This window comes from Telmatherina bonti (assembly GCF_933228915.1).
Source record: "Telmatherina bonti genome assembly, chromosome: 13".
Lineage (NCBI taxonomy): Eukaryota > Metazoa > Chordata > Actinopteri > Atheriniformes > Telmatherinidae > Telmatherina > Telmatherina bonti.
In genome coordinates, this window is record NC_136611.1 from 11696006 (window position 1) to 11716580 (window position 20575).

At 38.6% G+C, this 20575-nt stretch overlaps 1 protein-coding gene across 1 annotated transcript; it reads right to left on the reverse strand.

Annotated features, from left to right (window-relative positions):
• Positions 1-937: 937 nt before the first annotated feature.
• On the reverse strand, positions 938-8231 carry cenatac (centrosomal AT-AC splicing factor). Its single transcript, XM_079251574.1, has 11 exons — positions 7953-8231; positions 6341-6507; positions 6136-6234; positions 5976-6042; positions 5643-5705; positions 4779-4846; positions 4574-4688; positions 4433-4463; positions 2817-2918; positions 2421-2553; positions 938-1887 (listed from the first exon to the last, which is right to left on the reverse strand). The coding sequence occupies exons 1-11, from the start codon at positions 8067-8069 to the stop codon at positions 1770-1772; spliced, it is 1080 nt and encodes a 359-aa protein (XP_079107700.1). The 5' UTR covers positions 8070-8231; the 3' UTR covers positions 938-1769.
• Between the last annotated feature and the right edge of the window lie 12344 nt (positions 8232-20575).

Consider the following 20575-nt stretch of genomic DNA (forward strand, 5'->3'; position numbering starts at 1 on the left):
ATATAAAAGGCGGGACTTAAAGGCCAGCTGGGCGCCTGTCATTTAACCGATTGGCTGTTCCGGTTCCTTTTAACCAATGAACGCTCAGATAATGTGTCAGTTTTGAAATATGCAAATACGTTAGTAAAATACTGTCTGATGATTGGTTTATGGATTACCTTAAGCTCCACCCAGTACACGTGCTTTTTGTCCCCTCCCAGTTTTCACTGCCAGACTTGGCTTTTGTGCTTGAAACCCCGGCTGTCACCATATCCTTTAGTAATCTACAGGAAATAACCATATGAGGACAGAAAATATAGTTGTACAAGAGCTTCACTAAACCATAATTTGAAAACTCATATACATTTAAAGGCAGTGACTGCTGTTAAGGGCACAAAATTCGCAGTTTACTGTACAAATATTAAGGTAATCCCCTTCTTTTCTCCCGTTTCTACTGAATCAGCGAGAGCCATGTTGTCACAGAGCTTAGAATAGATCAGCTAAACGCTGTATCGCCACACTGCAGCTGCACCGACTCCACGCCCATCTATCCACAGCACAGTGGGGCCTTATTATACTCTCTTATGAAGAGGAGGCCTGCAAAGATAAAGGGGGAAAAAAGAACAGCCTGTAAGCTTAGGAAGTGCATTATAGGATATTGCTTTTACTGCTCTGGGCCATTTATTAATCTATATTGATATTATACTTCTCTAGGCAGAACAGCCACAATCCATTTCACACATCCTTATAAAATCATAGAATTAGTTAATTTCTAAACATCGGTGGTAAAAAAAAAAAAAAAAAAAAAAAAAAAAAAAATGCTTTGTCAAAAGTAAAAAGGGGAGGAAATGCCTCTTTGGGAACATTAAAAGTGTAGTCTTAACATGATATTGCAGGGTCCTCTTATTGTTGGTCATTGAGGCAGAAGAAAAGAATCTTTCCATCACATTGTCTCTCTGAATTAAATTTAATGCTCATAGGGAAAAAAAACAACCAAACATGACTGCATTCTGTACATTTTTGTCCAGTTTTTCATCAGGCATCTGGAGAAATATGGTTAAAAAGTTTATCTGCACACAGTTAAAATGACTATCCTCTGAAAAATCCTAAATTTACAGAGAATAGAACATGAAACTGAAGCTGTGTAGCATCACGTCTTGATAGCATTTTTTTTCCAAAGGAAATATTTGCATGTCTTTTCCAGTAATGTTTTATATATTATACAAACAAAAATAGCATTTCAAAGACAACATCTGTCATTTTCACAAATAAAAAAGGTTAAAGATCATTCAAAGTGATAAATACAGCCTGGATCAGCGTTGTAGAGCTTTTCCTGAACAGCAGATGTCTTGTTAGAAGGGGACTTTGCGCCCCCTGCTGGCCATTTGAAAGCACAACCATGACGTTGTCTGAACTCAGTAACTTGCAAAGCAGAAAGCGGGGCTAGACTTTAAATAATTTATCTAAAAGATTCAATGCTGTACCGTGGGGACCAGTCAAGTAGGTGTACCTGGTGTTGTAGGATTGTGAGAAAATGTGAAATGCAGATTTTAAATAAAAAATGCTGTTTTAAATATGACTTTCTATCATAAATAACATTCATTTCCTACCGTTAATTGAACCATGTTAACAACTTTACTGGAACATTTAAGACCATGTTATAGAGCATTTGTATACTTTTTTTTTTTATTTTTGCTTTAATTAGGCTTATACATGGAAAAAGAAAGTTCTATTGAACACCTGTAAACTACATACATAATTCAACTCTTCGGTTTTCACACTCCAAACTTTTAAATGTCAGTATTTGTTGGCTGTTTAGTTGATTTTGCTTTCTTTGAGCCCTCTCCGCCATGCTCCCGCTTCCTCTTCTGTCTGTTCTTCTGCCCTTCCTCTTGTCTGAATTGGTGCCTGTTAGTTGAAGAGAGCAAAAAGAACAAATTCACATGCAGTTATTTTTAATGTCATGTGATAGCAGACAAAAATTGTGGCCAGCACAAAATGATGTCATATAGGATTTTCAGTACAAACATATTGGTGACTATTATGGGCAGAAGTATTAAAAACTCTCTGAAGCATCTTTGTGAATAAAATTGTGCTGTGTACAATCTTTTCTATCCCATCTTTTTTAGTTTATGTATTAACACGATGCACTGCTGACTTTGAGGAAGACTAAATTCAGCTTGCAGCCAGATAAATCATAACACAATTCTCATTTAAAGTGTTGTGATGTCGCCTGAGGCGTTTTTAGCCAAACCAACATTGGAAAGTTAAAAAAGACAATAAATAAAAGTCAAATTGAAACAGAAAAAAAATGCATCTCCATGACAATTGACTGTTAAATGAAAACCTACAATACATTTTGCAGTTTTAATATACATTGATCACCTTTTTTCAACCCTTCTGTATTATACTTTGGTGTGGAGAAGACCTATTGAACTCACCTGGACTGCCAACGGCGGCCACTGTTCCACACCCTACCAAAAGACGGGAGCCAGTTGGCATCTGTATGCGAGCTATGATCAAAATTAGCTCCCACTCTGTTGGGAGGAAGTTTCCTGAGCTTCTCTTGTTCCTCTGGTCAAAGAGAAAAAGTCGTTGTCATTTCAATTTTCCCACAAGTCTACTGACATCATGGTTATACCAGTCAAATGGACCTAGGTTAAGATACATATGTTAACAGTTTTGGATTTTTGGGTGTACATCAGTAGTGCACATCAGAATTATACTTGTTGCATGATGCATAAAGATCATAAGTCCAATTAAAGACAATACATGAAAGACACAAGATGCAGCGTAATTGTTACATCTTATTGAGTTACTTTGGTCAGCTTTCATACTTTGTTTTAGGAACTCTTGGAGGGACGGGCCGATTTCTGCCTGCACTGCAGCTCCAGAAGTCCCCTCAAGAGGATCGTCTTGGAGCCAAGGAGGGACGGCACCTACAACATACAGAATGAGCGATGCTGGAGCAGCGGTAGTGGTCAAGCAGTCGGTTCAAAATGATTTAAGGCAACATGCACGCTTTGAAAAGGAAACACCAGCAAGTGCTTAATCAACTCCTTCTCTTGCAAAACATTTAAGCATTATTTGTAGAAAAAAATACCATCAAGGAGGAGTTAGATCAGTCTGGACTAAAAGTATGATTTTAAAACACCACTGAGCCCTGACCTCATTTTAAAATCTACATACTGGTATGTTTGAATATTCACAAGGTGGCACAGTTGGGCGTGCATCACCTGTATCTGGGTGGTGGGCATGGTACTCTGTGTGTGTCATGAAGTTTGAAATGTATGCTTCGATGGCGTTTGGAATGAACGGATGAGGAAGTGGGGTGAGCTTGGTGGTGGTCACTTTTTCTGATGACTGTGTTGCAAATTTTGTCATAAGAAGTCTGTTTCTGTTAGAATCCTGCTTTATGCGCTCACCAGATTGTGTGGATTGGAGAGCTGTGGATGGAGGGGATAAACGTATTGGTGCTGACACAGAATTGCTTTGAGAGTTTTTCTGCAGTTTTGCCTCAAAATCCTTTAATCAGATTTTGATTACAATGAAGACACAGCTTTAATTTTTTTTTCCCATCAAAAGTAGGATGTTTATTTCTTTTTTCCCAAAACTGGAAAACAGCCTGTAAAGCAAGCCAGCAGGTTTTCAATCAGTTTAAACTGATCAGTCTCATATCTTTATCTGATAATTGTTGTCAGTGTCTGAGCTGATCTCACAGGTGGTAAAAAGAGTAGTTTTGGTCTAGAAGGGACTTGGCAAATTCATTGTGCAGCCAGATGTTATGTTCACTTGATGTAGGACTGAATGCTGATTCATGACATTACTGCAATGTGCTTCAAGATCTGACATTAGCAACTATTAGTAGGGTCATGAACCAGTGTAAAATGTCTAAATCCAGTGAAGAAAAGTATCACAGAGATGCCTGTAACAACCCACTTTCCAAACACAAAAATACTTACTTGCAATATACCTCCTATATATTTTCGATATACTTCTATATATACAACCGTTAAAATCTTTAAAGCTCAAATTCATGCAATTGACAATGTTCCAACTTGGCCAAGATATTTTTAGACACCATTATTTACACTAATAACTAAAAAGTTCCCGTTACATATTAAAAAAACACAAACAGACAAGAAAATAGCTTCAAGAGTGCATCAATTATCTAAATCACAAAGTGTAATATGTCTAGGTTTACAGCAATGTTTAACAAAAGAGCACCCCGTCTTCAGTTTAAAATAATAAGCCACTTTGAAGAGGGTTGCATTGTTATAATGATGCTCTCTGCTAGCAGAGTATTAGGCTTGCCAAACCATTGCATAAATGAGTAGCAGCACTAAATAAAGCAGGTATATAATCACTTTTATTTGCACTGTTCACATTAATTTATTAAAATCTTTTCTGCTCTCTTAGCATTTAAGTTTTGTTACATAAAGTCTTATTTTACCTGTATGAACATTTCCACTGTTAGAAGAATCCTGAAACAGAAAACAGGTGATCAATGTTAGCCATCATTTGTGCGTAAATTTAAAAAGCCAAATATTGATTATTGATTTACTCTCTCTTAAAAGCAGCAGCACCAGTTTACCTGATAACCTATAAAAGTCAGGCCTTGTCCTGTTGCAGTCCAGGGAACGTCAACCATTGAGTCGACAAAATCGCCTCCCAGCTGCTGGTCCGATCCTTGCGGCGGAAATTGAGAGCTGTTCCAAAGAAAACAAATCAACACCAAGACAGAGAAATGGATGATACGATGGTCACAACGGTATAATGCTGCAAATCTGCATTGTTACCTGACAGAAGCCTCTGCAGATGTGTTGGTGCTGTTTGGTCCGTTGGACAGCTCCAGCCCTTCATCACGCTGATATTGATTCAGGAAAAGCCAACAGTGGTTCACAGAGGAAGTCTGATATCTAGTCATGCTTCTATCACCCACATGCTCCCTTTAACTTCTCACCTCATGTCTTTGCTCTAGTTCTTACAAATTAAACCTTGATTTAACTTTAAATTACTGGGAAACTTCTAGGAAAGAAATTCATAATTAAGCAATATTAAATTTAAATTTCAGATCAGCTTAATTTTTTACACATTGCATCTAATTATGTTTCTTTTACCCATTTTTTAAAAATATAAATTTAGGATCCAGGTCTTCCAAACTCAGTTTAATGATGTTCAATTAATTTTTATTATTAAAATAGTGCAGTGAAAGAAACACTGCTGCTCCTCTGGGGTTGGCACATCTGGGATTTAACATGTTTCAGCCCTTGGTTTACACTTTTGACTTGAAGCTAAGCTGAGAAGCGTTCTTTCACTCCAAGTTAATCCACTAAAGTTACTATTTTCTTCTCTATACATCTAGTCATTGTTTAGCCAATTTTTGTCAAAGGACTAAATTAAGTTATTTATACCAAAACATTGTGGTTAGAGGAACTAAATCGTGAGCTGGAAAGCAAACGTGACTTATGACTGTGCACCCAAAACTGCACCATTCTCATAAAAGGATTTCCACCTCATTATTATTTATTTCATAATCTGCCACTTACAGCAATTTAGGTGGGGAATAAATAGGTTTTCCAGCATACAGTTAAAAGAAGAAAAAAAAAAAACAGTCAAGGCCACAGTGATGGATACTGCCACTGCATCCTTGGAAAACAAACCTCTAAAAGAGACTGAAGGACCTCCTGACGGTGCTTTTCCTGAGCCCGGATCAAATCAGCTTCCTGCAGCCACATATACATAAAAAATATAAATCAATATCTTAAAATATGATCAAAATAACATTTCATAGTACATTTCTGTTACAACGTTGAGTCCATCAGTTGGATTTTGATTATAAAATTTGTGTAAGTGTTAGAATTCTACCAATTTTAGCAAATTTATATCTTTGCATTTCTGTCTAAATCTGTCCCAAACACAATGTAAGCATGTTAATATATGGCTATAAACTCTTTGTTGCCTTCAAAGTTAGCATGGAATGCATATAGAATTACCTGCTTAATGAACTCATCCTCCTTCTCCACAAACGTCTCCAAAACTTTTGCTACTTCAGTTTTAAACCTAAATAAAAACCATCAATTATTATTGAAGAGAATCTTTCATTTTCAACATAAAGCTATCAGCAGAGCCAGGCTTTCAGCACACTAGACCTACCTTTCAGTTTCTTCCTCTGTGATTATAACTTTGTCTCTGAACTTTGGATCAGCTTTATTTTCCCACCAGAACTTGTGGGTATTCTTCTTATGCTCTGGTCTAAAATAAGAGTATAGAATAGCAAGCAGGAAAAGGCCATCAGAGATATCACTGTGCTTTAAAGCATACAATAGTAAGTAAATAAACTTAACCACATAAGACTTACGTGGCCATGTGTTCCAACAGTCCTCCATGAAGCACAGTCATGTTTCCGTCTGTAACATTTCTTTCAACTTCAAGCTGACAGCAGTAGCACCAGAATGTTTGCTTGTGCTGGGTGCAATCAAACTTTTCCACCAGGGGCTTTTTAAGAGTTCGCCGAGCTTCTTTCACCTACGAGACAAAGCAATTAAAAAAAAAAAGAAAGATAAAAAAACCAATAATGGTCCAACACTACTGCTGAAATAAATGCTCCCTTCAGGAATACATGCTATGTTGCAGAGTATAAGTAGCAGGTTGCACATCTGCATACATAAAAATCTATACCAAAGACGTTTTTAGAATGACACAAGACATGTAACATTTAGATAATAATTCAGAAGATGTAAATAAAACATTAAAATATTTGAAAGATATTTAATATTAAGAATGATTAAACTTGTGAAGTTTTTGCTTAAGTCCAAGGGTTTTTTAAAAAATTGGTTGTATGGTGTATAGCAGCGGTTCTCAACCTTTTTGCAACACAGTACCCCTTGTAAAATGTTTTTTCAGCCAAGTACCCCCTAACCAATGCAAAGTATTTTTAGTTAAGAAAAAAAATGAAATACAACACTTTGTCATTTGTGTTTGTTTTGGTAAATTTAACCACGCAAAACAGTGGCAATGTTTTTGTTTTGCACATCTCTACTACGCTTCAACCAGGACTCCCTTGTTTGCGTTGTCAAGGTGACAGTGACTGACGGATATGATTTGGCTTGTTTGTGGAGTTTACGTTGGAATTTGGGATTTTGGGAGGAATGAAATGGTGTAAATCTAAATGTAAATTCAGTTTATAAATGTACACTTGCATTATTTGAAATATATTAGATATTTATACAATATGATTTTTTTAAAACAATGTTTTAAAGAAAACATAAAAATATATATATTTTCAAAAAATTTCATGTACCCCCCGGAATGCCTTTAAGTACCCCCAGGGGTACACGTTTTGAGAAACAGTGGTGTATAGCATAGCTAACTGATGATGACATATCATATTTTATATTGGTACTAAGGTACAAAGCAACATAAAATAAATTAAAAAAGAACACATACAAAACACCAAACAACAAAGAAACACCAACAAAAATCTCTTTGCTGAACAACACTGCAGTCTGTAAAATTGCATTTTTTTCCCCCTGTAATATTTAAAGTAAAGTTAATTATGGTTTAATTTGTGCTTGTAGTTTAGGTCACTCGTAACATTTTCTATATGCTGAAGAAAATTTTTAAAAACTTGGTTTCATCCATCCATCGTTTAAACCCACTTATTCCACTACAGGGGGTGCTAGTCTCGCCCAGCAGCTATAAGAGATGCAGCATACCGTGGACAAGTTGTCAATCCACAACAGGACTAACAGAGAAAACCAAACACATTTCAGTGACTGTCTACATGACAAACTTGCGTTGGGTGGCTTTGACACCGTGCAGTAGTGATGAAACTCTCTTTATATACAGTCTATGGATGAAACACACACAATAAAAAATAGTATAAAAGCTAACCATAGCTTCTGCTCCGTAATGAGGAAGACGTAATATATATCACATTATTATATGTCTCTTTATTTAAACATGTTTACCTTTTCTATGAACTTGAGAAGAACGACTCGAAGTCTGCTTTGATGATTTTTTTCAAAAATGTGTTTCTTTCCGGAGAACGTCGTTTGTCTACATATGGAGCAGTAATGTGCACCCATTTAGACAGCTTTTTTGTTGTTAGCATATACTGAAGCTGAGTTGACAAGCAATTTGAGGTAAACTTTAAATTTCAATATGTTTGGGTTTTTTTTTTTTTTTTTTTTTTTTTTTTTAACGATTTAATCTACTCGAAAAACAGATGTTCGTCATCAAACATGTCTCAGCATTTGCAACAGGAAGTAAGTCCGTTTTGAAATGTTGCCCCCTGGAAACAGGTATCAAGACCACAGGTGCCTTGTGAAACTAGTTTTTTGCTTGAATAATTCTTTTACCTGTCTTAAGGTTCTTAAGAACTGTCTATTTACAAACGGAGAAATTGTAAACAGGCATAATATGTAGTATTTCATTACTTGGAGCAAAAAACATATTTTAACCCGCGAAAATCCAATGACCCACCAAATGTGTTGTTGACAACCAAATCAGATAATGGTTTAGCACAAAACAATCGTGGTTTTACAGTTAAAATAATCCATAATAAATATGAATTAGAGAACGCTTACCCACAATTTCTTGTAGTTGTAAATAGAAATAATGCAGTTGTTGATATGCTGCTGGGGTGAGACTAATCAATCACGTGTACATAATAAGCAACAGGAGAAAAGTCAAGCAAATACGGAGGATAAAGGGTCTGGTCAATCAGTCTATATGTAATAGTGGAATGTAACAACAGATTAACTCAAATACATAACACACAGATTTCTAAATATAAGTCATTTAATGCTTTAAAGTAGGGAAAATAGAATATCTTAAATACAATGCAAGAGACAAGCTTTTTGAGTAAGTATGGAAGACTACCTAAAAGATTCACATTATCTCCTATTCATATTTTCTAGTGAGAAGAAGTGACATCCAAAGGTGTGATGCAATTCTGTTCAGATGCAAATGCTGCTGGATCCTTCCTGTATATGATGTGTGACAATTAACAGTAAAACATATTTAGAGGGAAAGTGTCACAAATGCAGCTTGCTAAGAAAAAGGTTATCTGACTGATAAAAGACCACTTCTTTTAGACGGATGCTGGATTTGTCTGAAACTAAATACACATTGGAATATTGGCCGGATTACCCAATGGGAATTATGGGCACAGGCCCAGGGGCCCAAGCCCACTTGGGGCCCACGTAGGGCAAACACCAGCAGTTTGGACATGAAACAAAATATACATAAAAGCCAGATAGTTACACCACTACCAATCACGTATTGCTATTGATACCTTTGATTGAGACATGTTACCAAATGTTGTTTCACAGTGTATCAGTCACAATTTTTTACAATGTTGCGGTGGGGAAGGGGGCCCCTGGAACACTCTGGGCCCAGGGGCCTGTGCACTTTTAATCCGGCCCTGGGAAAAGATGCACTTTTTTTCTTCCTCTTTTGATATCAATGCTAGCTTCTGTGTAAACGAGCTTTTACTAAATTATGCTGAACGTTTTCGTTCACTAAAAAAATAACTGAATGCCCCAGTGAAAAGGAGATAAATTGACTAAAAACAGAAATGCATGCGAACTCACTTTTCCTGTCGGATCTTTGGAGTGTGACACACGGCGGAAGTAAACAAAGAACGGGAGACTGCCTTCTCTCAGTGGGATCATGGATGAATATTTCAGCTGTAAAGAAACGAAATTGTCCTCAGTTCAGTGTTTAAGACAGATTGTCAACGAGCGACTTAGTGCTGCGGCAGAAGAAATAGTCCGAGTCTTCGAAAAAACTGTTATTGATTACGAGAAAGAGATCAAGCGTCAGCGCAGACTGCTGGCTGTCGTTTGGAAACCTCAAGTAAAGTTACACAGGACAGGTTTGTAAAACCTAAACGTCCTAAAAACACGTGGATATGCTTTATTTGCAGATTATGACTGCTTACATTATAGTGAAGAGTTATTCGTGATGCTAGGAGCCCTGTCCAGTTAGAGCATGGCCAGTGAGCTAATTTGATTTTTTAATGAATGTTATTCATATGTATGCAATCTTTTTGAGTCCCCACTAAATAGATTTATGGAAACCACTGCTGTTTTGCTGTAGGGGCTGATGGCAAGGGTAGTAGAGATTTTAGCAAAAGAAAAAGTAAAAAAGAAATTTAAGTTGGTGGAAATTGAGTCAGAATTCAATTTCTCTTGCTCGTCACATTTTGGCAGACCAGATATTTATTTTCCTCAAAAATATCTGAGTGAACACCTAAAACAATATTTACGTTTCACTAATCTTCACACAGAGTCCCATTATTGTCAATAGTGTGCCATATGCACTGTTACTTATCTTGGACGTTTTAGTGTGGAGTTTGACATTTGTAGGAAGTTCTGAGAGTGATCTCAGACTCAAATATTTATCTTCATGATCTGTTACATTGCAGCTGCTAAGCTATTGCATATTGTCTGATGTTATTTCCTTACAAAAATGTTCCAATCACAGTCAAAATGGAGCAATTTGAGCTTTCATCTGACATTAGGAAAGAGGCTAAATTAATACTTCAACAAACGCTGGAGCAGAGTTTAGGAGACAAATACATCGTATTTACATGGACTACTTTTTTTTTCTGTCATGTTGGTAATAACCTGTTTTTTGTGTCGCTTTTACCACCAGAACTCCCACAGCATAATCTCTTCAAGGTGAAAGAGTTTGAGACTGAGCAACAGCCCTGTAAGCGCGAGGGGTACTCTAGTTTGGACCAAAAGGACGCGGAGCCGGAGCAGATCAAAGTAGAAAATGGGGAACTCTGCACTGGTCCGGACAAAGAACAGCTTACACTTAAACAAGAAACTGACACCTTTTTGCAGAATCTTACGTGTGACAAAGATGCAGACCAAACTTCCCACTTCGATCCTGCTAAATCTCAGTGTAATCCAGAAGCATCCATAGACGCCATATCAGTTAAAAGTCCAGAGGAACCAGAGCCAAACACTGATCATCACCTTCTATCTAAGTACTCAGATTTACCTGACAACCTAAATCACACTGGAGACAAGCACAGACATTCAGGATCAACTGAACATACAGACACAACGATGCAAAATAGACAATACAAATGCAATGATGAACACAATCCTTTCGCGTTAAAGGCTCCCTTCTATAGTCACACAGGTCAGAAATGTGAATATAGATGTGAGACTTGTGGGAAAGCATTTCCATTTAAGTCCAAATTAATCAGACACATGAGAATTCACACAGGAGTGAAGCCATACTGTTGCAACTTCTGTGGCAAAAGATTCAATCAGACATCCATACTAAAGGTTCATCAGAGGATCCACACCGGCGAGAGGCCTTATACCTGCGACATCTGCGGGAACCGGTTCAACCAGAAATCAATACTCAACGTTCATAAAAGAACCCACTCGATTGAGAGGCCATATTCCTGTGATGTCTGTGGAAAAAGATTCAACCAGAAGTCAAAACTGGAGTCTCATGTCATATGGCACACAGGTGAGAACCATATTCTTGCACAGAATATGAGAGATGTATCATAAGTCATAATCCACTTATATAGGAACTATTTTATGTTGGCCTCGATGTACGTTTTATGCCAAACAACCGCTGTCAGGCTACAGCGCAATTTTCTCATTCACCTGTTAAAAGACAGCTGATTTGAATTAGCTGATTGACGTGTTGCTATGGTAACGTCCCCGAACATAGGTATATTACAGTGTTTAACTCGCCGAACTATGTATACAAAAATAATGCAGCCAGTTGTCACTGACAATGGTATAAACTATGTTGTAGTGAACTTCCACAACCGACTGCAGTTATTCTACATTGACTTGCAGCCGGAGCCGACTGAGACCGGCCGGCTGGGAGAGCTTTAGGACGGGAGAAGCTCCCGCTGCTCGTTGCTTACAGTAACTGCAGAACAATATTTGCCTTCAAGTCCCTAAAACACCAGAAAAGTCTCTAATAACTCCAGTAAAAGTTGCTAGATTTGTCGCTAGTCGCTTTTGACAAAAAAAGTCGCCAGATTTAGCGAGAAAGCCGCCAAGTTGGCAACAGTGGCTGAATGAAACCAAAGCGGCTGTGGGAGGAGTTTACAGCAAAGCCAGAGACGCTCGATTACCAGATCATAATTGAGATTAAAATCCGATTAATCGCCCAGTCCTACAAAAAAAAAAGTTGAGGGGAGGACGAGTGAGAGGCCAAAACTTCCAGCCAGCAGGAGTCAGGAGCTGCTTGAGACTAGAACCCACTTGTGAATTGTTGACCAAAACCTCAGGAGGCAAAGCTTTGGACAAGAACAATCTGGGATGCTCCTCAGTTCCTTGTTTTGGTGGCGGCTGAACTAGCTTTTCATTAAACACGTGACTCTGAGCAAAAGAAACCGCATGGCTGTGGAAATCCATGCATGTTCACCAGAGACCTACCTTGGCTAGTACCTGAGCTCTAACTAAGAAGTGCTCGCCTAAAGCTGGCAGGGAACCTCTGAATGAGCTAAACTGGAGGTTGCAACGTCTTCTCCACTGGAGGGGAAAGTCTTCTTTCCCCTTGAACCTGGAGCTCAATTGCTGCACCAAACTAGCCACTGCTTTTTAAATATTGTTAGAAGACAAAGAAAATAAATTCATTAGCATCCATTATAAGGTTTGATTTCAGGCTAATTTTATTAAGAATAGTAGAATCTGACAGACACAACTTCAGTCAGAAACAAAACTCTGGAAGTTGAGTTTAAAATAAGTTGAAAGAGGGGGATTTTAATGTTTATTGTGTTGCTTTTTTTTTCCAGAGCTTCCACAGGAATACTTCTTTGAGGAGGAAATTCTCTTTGAACAACAGTTCTGCGAGCAGGAGAGGAACTGCAGTTTAGACCGAAAGGACTCCAAGTCTCCGCAAATAAAAGAAGAACTAGGTGACCTCTTCACCAGCGAGGACAACGAGCAGTGTGTGCTGAAACAGGAGACTAACAGATTAATGCAGGCTTTTCCATACGACAAAGGTGACCACAGCGCAGCTCCAAGCGCAGGAGAGTCCAGGCACAGCACGCCAGAATGCAAAGGAGGCAAACAAACAGAAAAGAGAAATCACAAAAGCAGCCTTTTGTATAACCCCATCCCGTTGAAGACTCCATTTAGTTCTTACATGGCTAAAAAGTGCGAGTTCAAATGTGAAACTTGTGGGAAAATATTTCAGTTTAGGTCCAGACTGATCAGGCACCTGAGAATCCACACGGGAGCAAGGCCTTTCTGGTGTCACATCTGTGGCAAAAGATTCAATCAGAAATCAATATTGAAAGTTCATCAAAGAATCCACACCGGCGAGAGGCCCTACGCTTGTGACGTCTGTGGAAAAAGATTTAATCAGGCTTCCATACTGAACGTCCACAAGCGAGTCCACACCGGTGAGAGGCCGTATTCTTGTGAAATTTGCGGTAAATCGTTCACTCAGAAATCAATTCTGAACGGGCATAAAATTATCCACACAGGCGAAAGGCCGTATTCCTGCAAAGCATGTGGCAAATGTCTCAGGAGTCAGTCCAGCCTGTTGGTCCACATGAAAACACATTCAGATGAGAAGGCATACTCGGATGAAACATGGGAGAGATTTCAGACTTAACTGTTCCTGCAAACTGCATGAGAAAGCTCAGAATCAGTGCATTTACTTAGTATGTATAATAATTTGTACATATCTGGGGGAAACAGTCTTTAAATGTGGGAAAAGAACAATCAGTGCATTTGTCATTCCCACATTTACCTTCATTTGTAGATGGATGTGGACTTTTTTTTTCTTTGCTAATATCGCCTGTATCTGAAAGAATAAAATATCTAATGTAATCAGTTGGACCTTGATTAGAGTTTTCCCTAAAAAGTCTCCATAATATCAAATTAATTGTATGTATAAATAAAAAAAGCAGCACATTTACAGTGAGTGTCCTGAGGATGTTTCCTGTTTTGAGTTTCCTGCTTATTATTTTTAGAATTGTATTTATTTCTACTTTATCTGCAGATATTTTGCTATATTTTCAAACATTATCATCACAAAGATTGTGTTGATTGTTATAGATGAGATGGCTGTCATTTTCAGAATGCTGCAAATCCCTGTGATTTCTCCAGTGCAGAGTGGATCAGAAATGGGTTTATTTATTAATTGTTGGAAGTTGTCAAGCTTGCATTACCTTATTTCATTAGAGGGAACAAACTTGAGACCTGCTGCTTCCAGTTTCTTGCTTCTAGTTCAAACAAAAAGATGGGTTAATAGTTGAAAATAGTGACAGATATGGCGTAATAAGTCATGATGAGGTAATTTCATCCCTGATTAATTGAACATCTAATGTTTGGTCCTTGATTGTACACAAAAAGGCCAGACATTTTGCAATATTCTGCAAGATGAGAATAAATTGAGAGTAGTGGGATCTGTGGAATAAAAATCAAAAGTTCGCATAAGTTTGGTCTTTAGCCACTGGGATATTGGAGATACACTGAAGAGGACCATTGCCTTTTTTTTTTTTTTTTAATTTATTTTTTTATTACCATATGCAGTCCTGCCTGTGTGTACCAGTGTATTTTCAGCTAAGAAAACTCTTTATTTTGCAGAGGTCCTGCAAAATAAAGACAGAAAACTGTCTGAACCTGTTTTTCTGAAATGATTTCTGGGCTTCAGTTGTGAAGCTTAGTCATTTTTATTATCTCAGAAATTATAACTAAAACTATAGAAATCAGAAGTAATCAAGCTAAAACATGTTTAAAGTTTATGCAAACGTTACAGTTACAGCATGATAATCGGGTAATTTATCTTATTAATGCTTCGTTAAAGTATATAACATATAAATCGCAGCATGTATTTCTGTGCAAGGAATGTATAACCCAAATGTTGGAAAATTAATGTATCACCAAAGACAAAAGATGATTTTTATCAGAAGGTCCTGTTTTTTATTCTGCACCATTTAAAAAGGAAGTGTGAACCATGGACATTTTAATCTGAGATTTTCATAAAAAAGTTTTTTTTAGATGTTTTACTAAAATTTCAACACCTGAAATGTTACTTTATAGATTTAATTAATATATGTTACATATCCAATCAATGTTGGAAAAATGCATATTTTGATCAGTGCCTGAATAAAGTCAGAGTGAAGTGATTAAATGTGTTTATTTAATAATTGCAGCTTTACATTGTCTGATCGTTAGTCCACTGGTTCCTTGTATCATCCATCCATCCATCCATCCATCCATCTTCTACCGCTTATCCAGGGTCGGGTCGCGGGGGCAGCAGCCTAAGCAGGGAAGCCCAGACTTCCTTCTCCCTAGCCACATTTGCCAACTCTGCGAGGGGATCCCGAGGCCAGCCCAGAGATATAATCCCGCCACCGTATCATGGGTCTTCCTCAGGGTCTCCTCCAAGAGGGACGTGCCTGGAACATCTCCAGGAGGCATCCTGACCAGATGCCCGAGCCACCTCAACTGGTTCCTCTCGATGCGGAGGAGCAGCGGCTCTACTCTGAGCCGCTCCCGGATGACCGAGCTCCTCACCCTATCTCTAAGGGAGAGCCCGACCACCCTGCGGAGGAAACTCATTTCAGCCGCCTGTATACAAGATCTCGTTCTTTCGGTCGCGACCCACAGCTCATGACCATAGGTGAGGGTAGGAACATAAATCGACTGGTAAATCGAGAGCTTCGCCTTCTGGCTCAGCTCCTTCTTCACCACGACAGACCGGCGCAGAGTCCGCATTACTGCAGACGCCGCACTGATCCATCTGTTGATCTCACGTTTCATCCTTCCCTCACTTGTGAACAAGACCCCGAGACATTTAAATCCCTCCAGTTGAGGCAGGACCTGACGCCCAATCCGGAGAGGGAAATCCACCCTATTCCTTCTGAGTATTATCCAGTTGAGTTGTAATAGTTACAGAACCAGTCAGAAACTTTTGCCTATTCAAATTTCCTCTGTAGGTGTACCCAAATGTTTCAGTTGTACAGTTTGACAGGAGAATAGGTAGTCACACTCCTACATTTAATAAAAATTGGTTCATTATAAGAGTAATATAACAAGAGCAAATATGACCTACAACGGTTGTTAGAATTTTGAATGAAAATTGTATTTATAAAAATTTTTTTATACTTAAAAACAGCCCAGAATGGGCATTGCATTGGCTCTGTATATGGAATGTTTAAAGCAAAACTACATAGGTTGTTGACCTAAAAACTTAGCTTCTGCCTCATTTTGATGGCAGATTGACATTGCTGGATCTGTTATTTCCCTGCAGCAATCCCATCCTGGGGCATCACACTTTATGATATTGCATCACATGCCAGTCATTGGATATCAACACAGAGGCCATTACACACACTGTTGTTTATTCTGCAAAAACCACAAAATTATTGGATGACACGAGGCAAAGACAGAAAATGACAGCAAGAGATAAGAATGGTGCCAACATCGGACTGACTTTTACTCAGTGAAGAGAGCTCAGAGAAGAGACTGGGTGGAAGACATATGCTGAATTAGCCAGTGTAAGGGTGAGTCAAAGTGAGAAAACCTTTTCAAGTTCAGAAGTGCCGCCTGGCTATGCAGTCCGGGTAACTATTTCTGAAGATCAAACTTTAAGTTTGGCATCTCCACTTTGAAGTCCAGCATGATGTAATGATTTCCCATAATTTATTTAAGTTTACACAAACATTAAGAGTGTTTTTGGGACAAAATAACCAATAAAAAGGAAGACATAGTTCAATAGGCTGTTCAAAACATTTTCAAGAGTGAATATACCTCCTTGAGGTACTATCAGTAGGCTACTTTCTTGTCTCTCAGGTCTTTCAGTACAAATTTCCATCACTGTGTAATTGTTTAGATTGCCTGGAAATAACACAAACAGTTAGTCTGCTAAATGCATTGGTAAATAAATTAGAAGATCATATCAGCTGAATGTAAGAGGTTTTGTTTAGTCAAAAAATAGAATTTTCATTGTTATTATAATAATATTTTATTGTGTGTTTTAATATTTTTAATTATCGTATCCTACAGTGTCACTGCTGCCATGTTGGCCAGGCCGTGCCCATAAAGGTGATAATTTGCTCTCATGCATCTGCCTGATAAAATAAATGTTACATTTAATTTGACTCATTTTGACTTATTATCATTAGAAAAGTCTGGAAGATTTACTTCCGTTGATGCCTTCTCTTTGAAAAATCACCACAATTGGCCACTGGTGCTCATTTTGTTAACAAAAAAGTTCCCAAGAGAACACTCAATTGTCCATTATTATTACTATTTTCTTAATACATAAGCACATAATGTGTCTTGTGCCTTTAAGTCAAATATTCCATTCGGGTTTGTGTTTGCGAAGAGATGAATAAAGTTATAGAAATGGATGGAAAACGGATCACTTCATTTTCACCTTGGCAGATCGTAAAAGATAAGAGCAGAAGTCACGTTTACATTACAAAGCACTAAGAAGGCGTCGCACCAGATGGCAATAGCAGAAGTCAGTCAGCGTGCGCGTACACGCCGGGTAGGTTAGGTGGTGATGGGAGAGCAGACTCAACATACTACGCGGAAGTAAACAGATAAGTGTGAACGCAAGTTCAGAGGTTTGAAATAACTTTTTTATTTTATTTTACAAAAGGACGTTTTAGCTTGTGCTTTAACCATGTATCCAGTCCAAAGTATGCGCAAATTCGTCTGTGACCGACTTACTGCGGCTGCTCAAGAAATCCTGGGAGCGTTTGAAAAGAGAGCAGAAGACTATGAAGAGGAAATCGCTCGGCAACGCAGACTTCTGGAGACCGTGTTTTCACCGGAGACCAAGTTTCTCAGGACAGGTTGGTGACATGATCTGGGGGATCTGGGGACCAGATCTGTGTTGGGTGGGATCATAGACTGCTTCATTGGCGACAGATTTTAGTTTCTTTTATGATCAAACCAGTTTGACAGGGTGGTGACAAAAAGGGAGAAATCTGACAAAGCAGCGACGGCGATCACGTTTCAACTCGTTTTGGACAGAAAAACGGTCTTTTCTTTTCCTATCTTTTCTTTCTTTCTTTCTTTCTTTTTTGTTTAAACTGAGAGAGAAGTCCTAAAATAATTTCTGATGTCAGATGCGGAAGTCTGTCAGGTAGACAGTGACTGTCAAGCCAAAAACTCTTTTCCTCTGACAGCCTGCACTGATGCAAAACATGTTTATGGCTTCGAGATTCAAATAAACTTTGCAAGCATACAAAAGGGATCCAGAAACATTAATACATTAGTGTTGAATGTAAATTATGAGAAGTGCCTGTAGACATATCTAACAAAAAGTTATTTATCTAGAGAGGATTCCTTGGAGATCCTTGTGACTAATAGTGCATTAAAATAGCAGTTAACCACTGCAGCTTTATGTCAGTAAAGCAGTTTTTTACTTCCTAAAAAGCAACACCCAGAAAAAAACAGGCCAGAAGATAAATCAGATTTTGTATAGAGAAAGAAAGAATTCCTTTATTTTATTTTATTTTCCTTTGTAAAATTGTGGCCTTTTGTTCACATCTATGGACTTCCTAAGCATTTTTTAACATGGTAATCTCCACACAGATCAGGTAACTGATATTATAGATCAAATGGGGAATAACGTTATTAAAATCTGATTATTTATATAAAATAGGGTTGGACTCTACCAAGGCTGCCCTTTATCACTAGTTCTGTTCATAACTTATATGGACTGAATTTCTCGGTGCAGCCAAGGTGTTGCGAGGAGCCGGCTTGGTGGCCTCAGGATTGACGTGGTCCTGTTGGCATCATCTTGCCATGATCTCCAGCTCTTGCTTGAGCGATTCGCGGCTGAGTGTGAAACGGCTGGGATGAGAATCAGCACCTCCAAATCTGAGACCATGGTCCTCAGCCGGAATAGGGTGGATTGCCCTCTCCGGGTCGGAAGTAAGGTCCTGTCCCAAGTGGAGGAGTTTAAATATTTCAGGGTCTTGTTCACGAGTGAGGAAAAGATGGAGCGTGAGATTAACAGACGGATCGGTGGGTGGCCGGGTTCTCCCTTAGAGATAGGGTGAGGAGCTTGGTCATCAGGGAGGGGCTCAGAGTAGAGCCGCTGCTCCTCCGCATTGGGAGCAACCAGTTGAGGTGGCTCGGGCATCTGGTCAGGATGTTTCCTTGACCTCCCTGGTGAGGTGTTCCAGGCAGGTTCCTCTAGGAGGAGACCCTGGGGAAGACCCAGGATACCCTGGAGGGATTATATCTCTCAGCTGGCCTGGTAACACCTTGGAATCCCCCCTGCAGAGTTGGCAAATGTGGCTGGGGAGAGGGAAGTCTGGACTTCCCTGCTTAGTCTGCTGCCCCCGTGACCTGACCCCGGATAAGCGGTGGAAGATGGATGGATATTTATATTTTTAAAAAAAAAATCAAGTTTTTGAAGCTGTGAATCCTGTTTTCATAATGTTGCATCAAGGCAAAGGACATTTTCAGCTTTTTCAGTTTTGATTATGTTGGCAAAAAAACCAAACAAATGAGATCTGCATTCTGTCTTGTTTAAGTTCAAATTGAGAGAGGAACGTATTCAGCGTGCTCTTAAATTTACTTCAGTGCTCAGTGTTATCATAGAAAATTGGTGTTTTTTTTTTATTTATTTTTTTTTTTTTTATAAAAGAAATAATATTCAACATACAACCTTAAAGAAAAATATGAATTATTTATTTAATTTGATCCAACTAATGTTTCATAAGGTTGTAATTACAAATTTAATACAATTATATATTGATTTGATCAACTTGGTATGTATTCTTTACCTCTTCCTTCTCTTACATCAGACTTCATAATGGTTTACGATTTTCCTGAAGTAGCTTGATGCACGTTACTAGCCTAATGAAAACACATTTTCAAGATATTTTTCTTTCTTCCAGATATGCCACAGATTAAAGATGAACATGAGGAAATAAGTATCAGTCAGGAAACACTGCCACCTGCACATCAGAGGGAGGGCGGTGTCGCTCATCTCACTCCAGTTTGTGATCCACATGTCTCCAGTGATCGGCCTCGACCTTTGGGTCCTGGCCCATCGCAGACTGTGTCAAATGATGAACCTTCACCCAACACTTCAAAGAAAAATACAGAATCTAGAGCTGAGGAGAAGAGTCTTTCAGCATTGGTAACAAACAGTGAACATGAGCTCTTTCAAAACTCAGTTGAAGCTGAGGACGAAGATTACACAACTTTTAATGATGGAAGTTTGACACCAAGTGGACACATCAAGGCAGTCCAAGATGACAAAGCCACAGCATCAGCTACAAATACCGAGATACTTCACAGTACAAACTGTAGTGATGGCAATGCAATGCCAACCAGGAGCACAGATTTATGGGGTGGGATTCCAGCTTCATCTGGAGTTGTTGAGCCAACAGCATTGGGGGAGAGTCAAGATGAAACAATGCCATGTACAGATCCACTGTCAAATGGTAGAAGTCTGGATGGGAGACCAACACCAACTGGAGGTGCAGAACCAATTCCAAACAGACAAAGTCAAAGTCAAGACGAGGCACCAGCCTCAACGCAAAGTTGTGAGCCGATTTTAGCTGAGAGAAGCCAAGATGAGAGACCAGAAGAAAAAAGCAGCGATGTTTGTA

What these genes read in the sequence shown, in the direction of transcription:
- cenatac (XM_079251574.1), bottom strand. Translation starts at nt 8,069, where the DNA reads ATGGGTGCACATTACTGCTCCATATGTAGACAAACGACGTTCTCCGGA. An exon ending in AGGATGAGTTCATTAAGCAG is followed by an intron (nt 5,706 to 5,975) that starts GTAATTCTATAT and finishes ATGTGGCTGCAG; the next exon opens with GAAGCTGATTTGATCCGGGC. An exon ending in TCCTTCAGTCTCTTTTAGAG is followed by an intron (nt 4,847 to 5,642) that starts GTTTGTTTTCCA and finishes AATCAATATCAG; the next exon opens with CGTGATGAAGGGCTGGAGCT.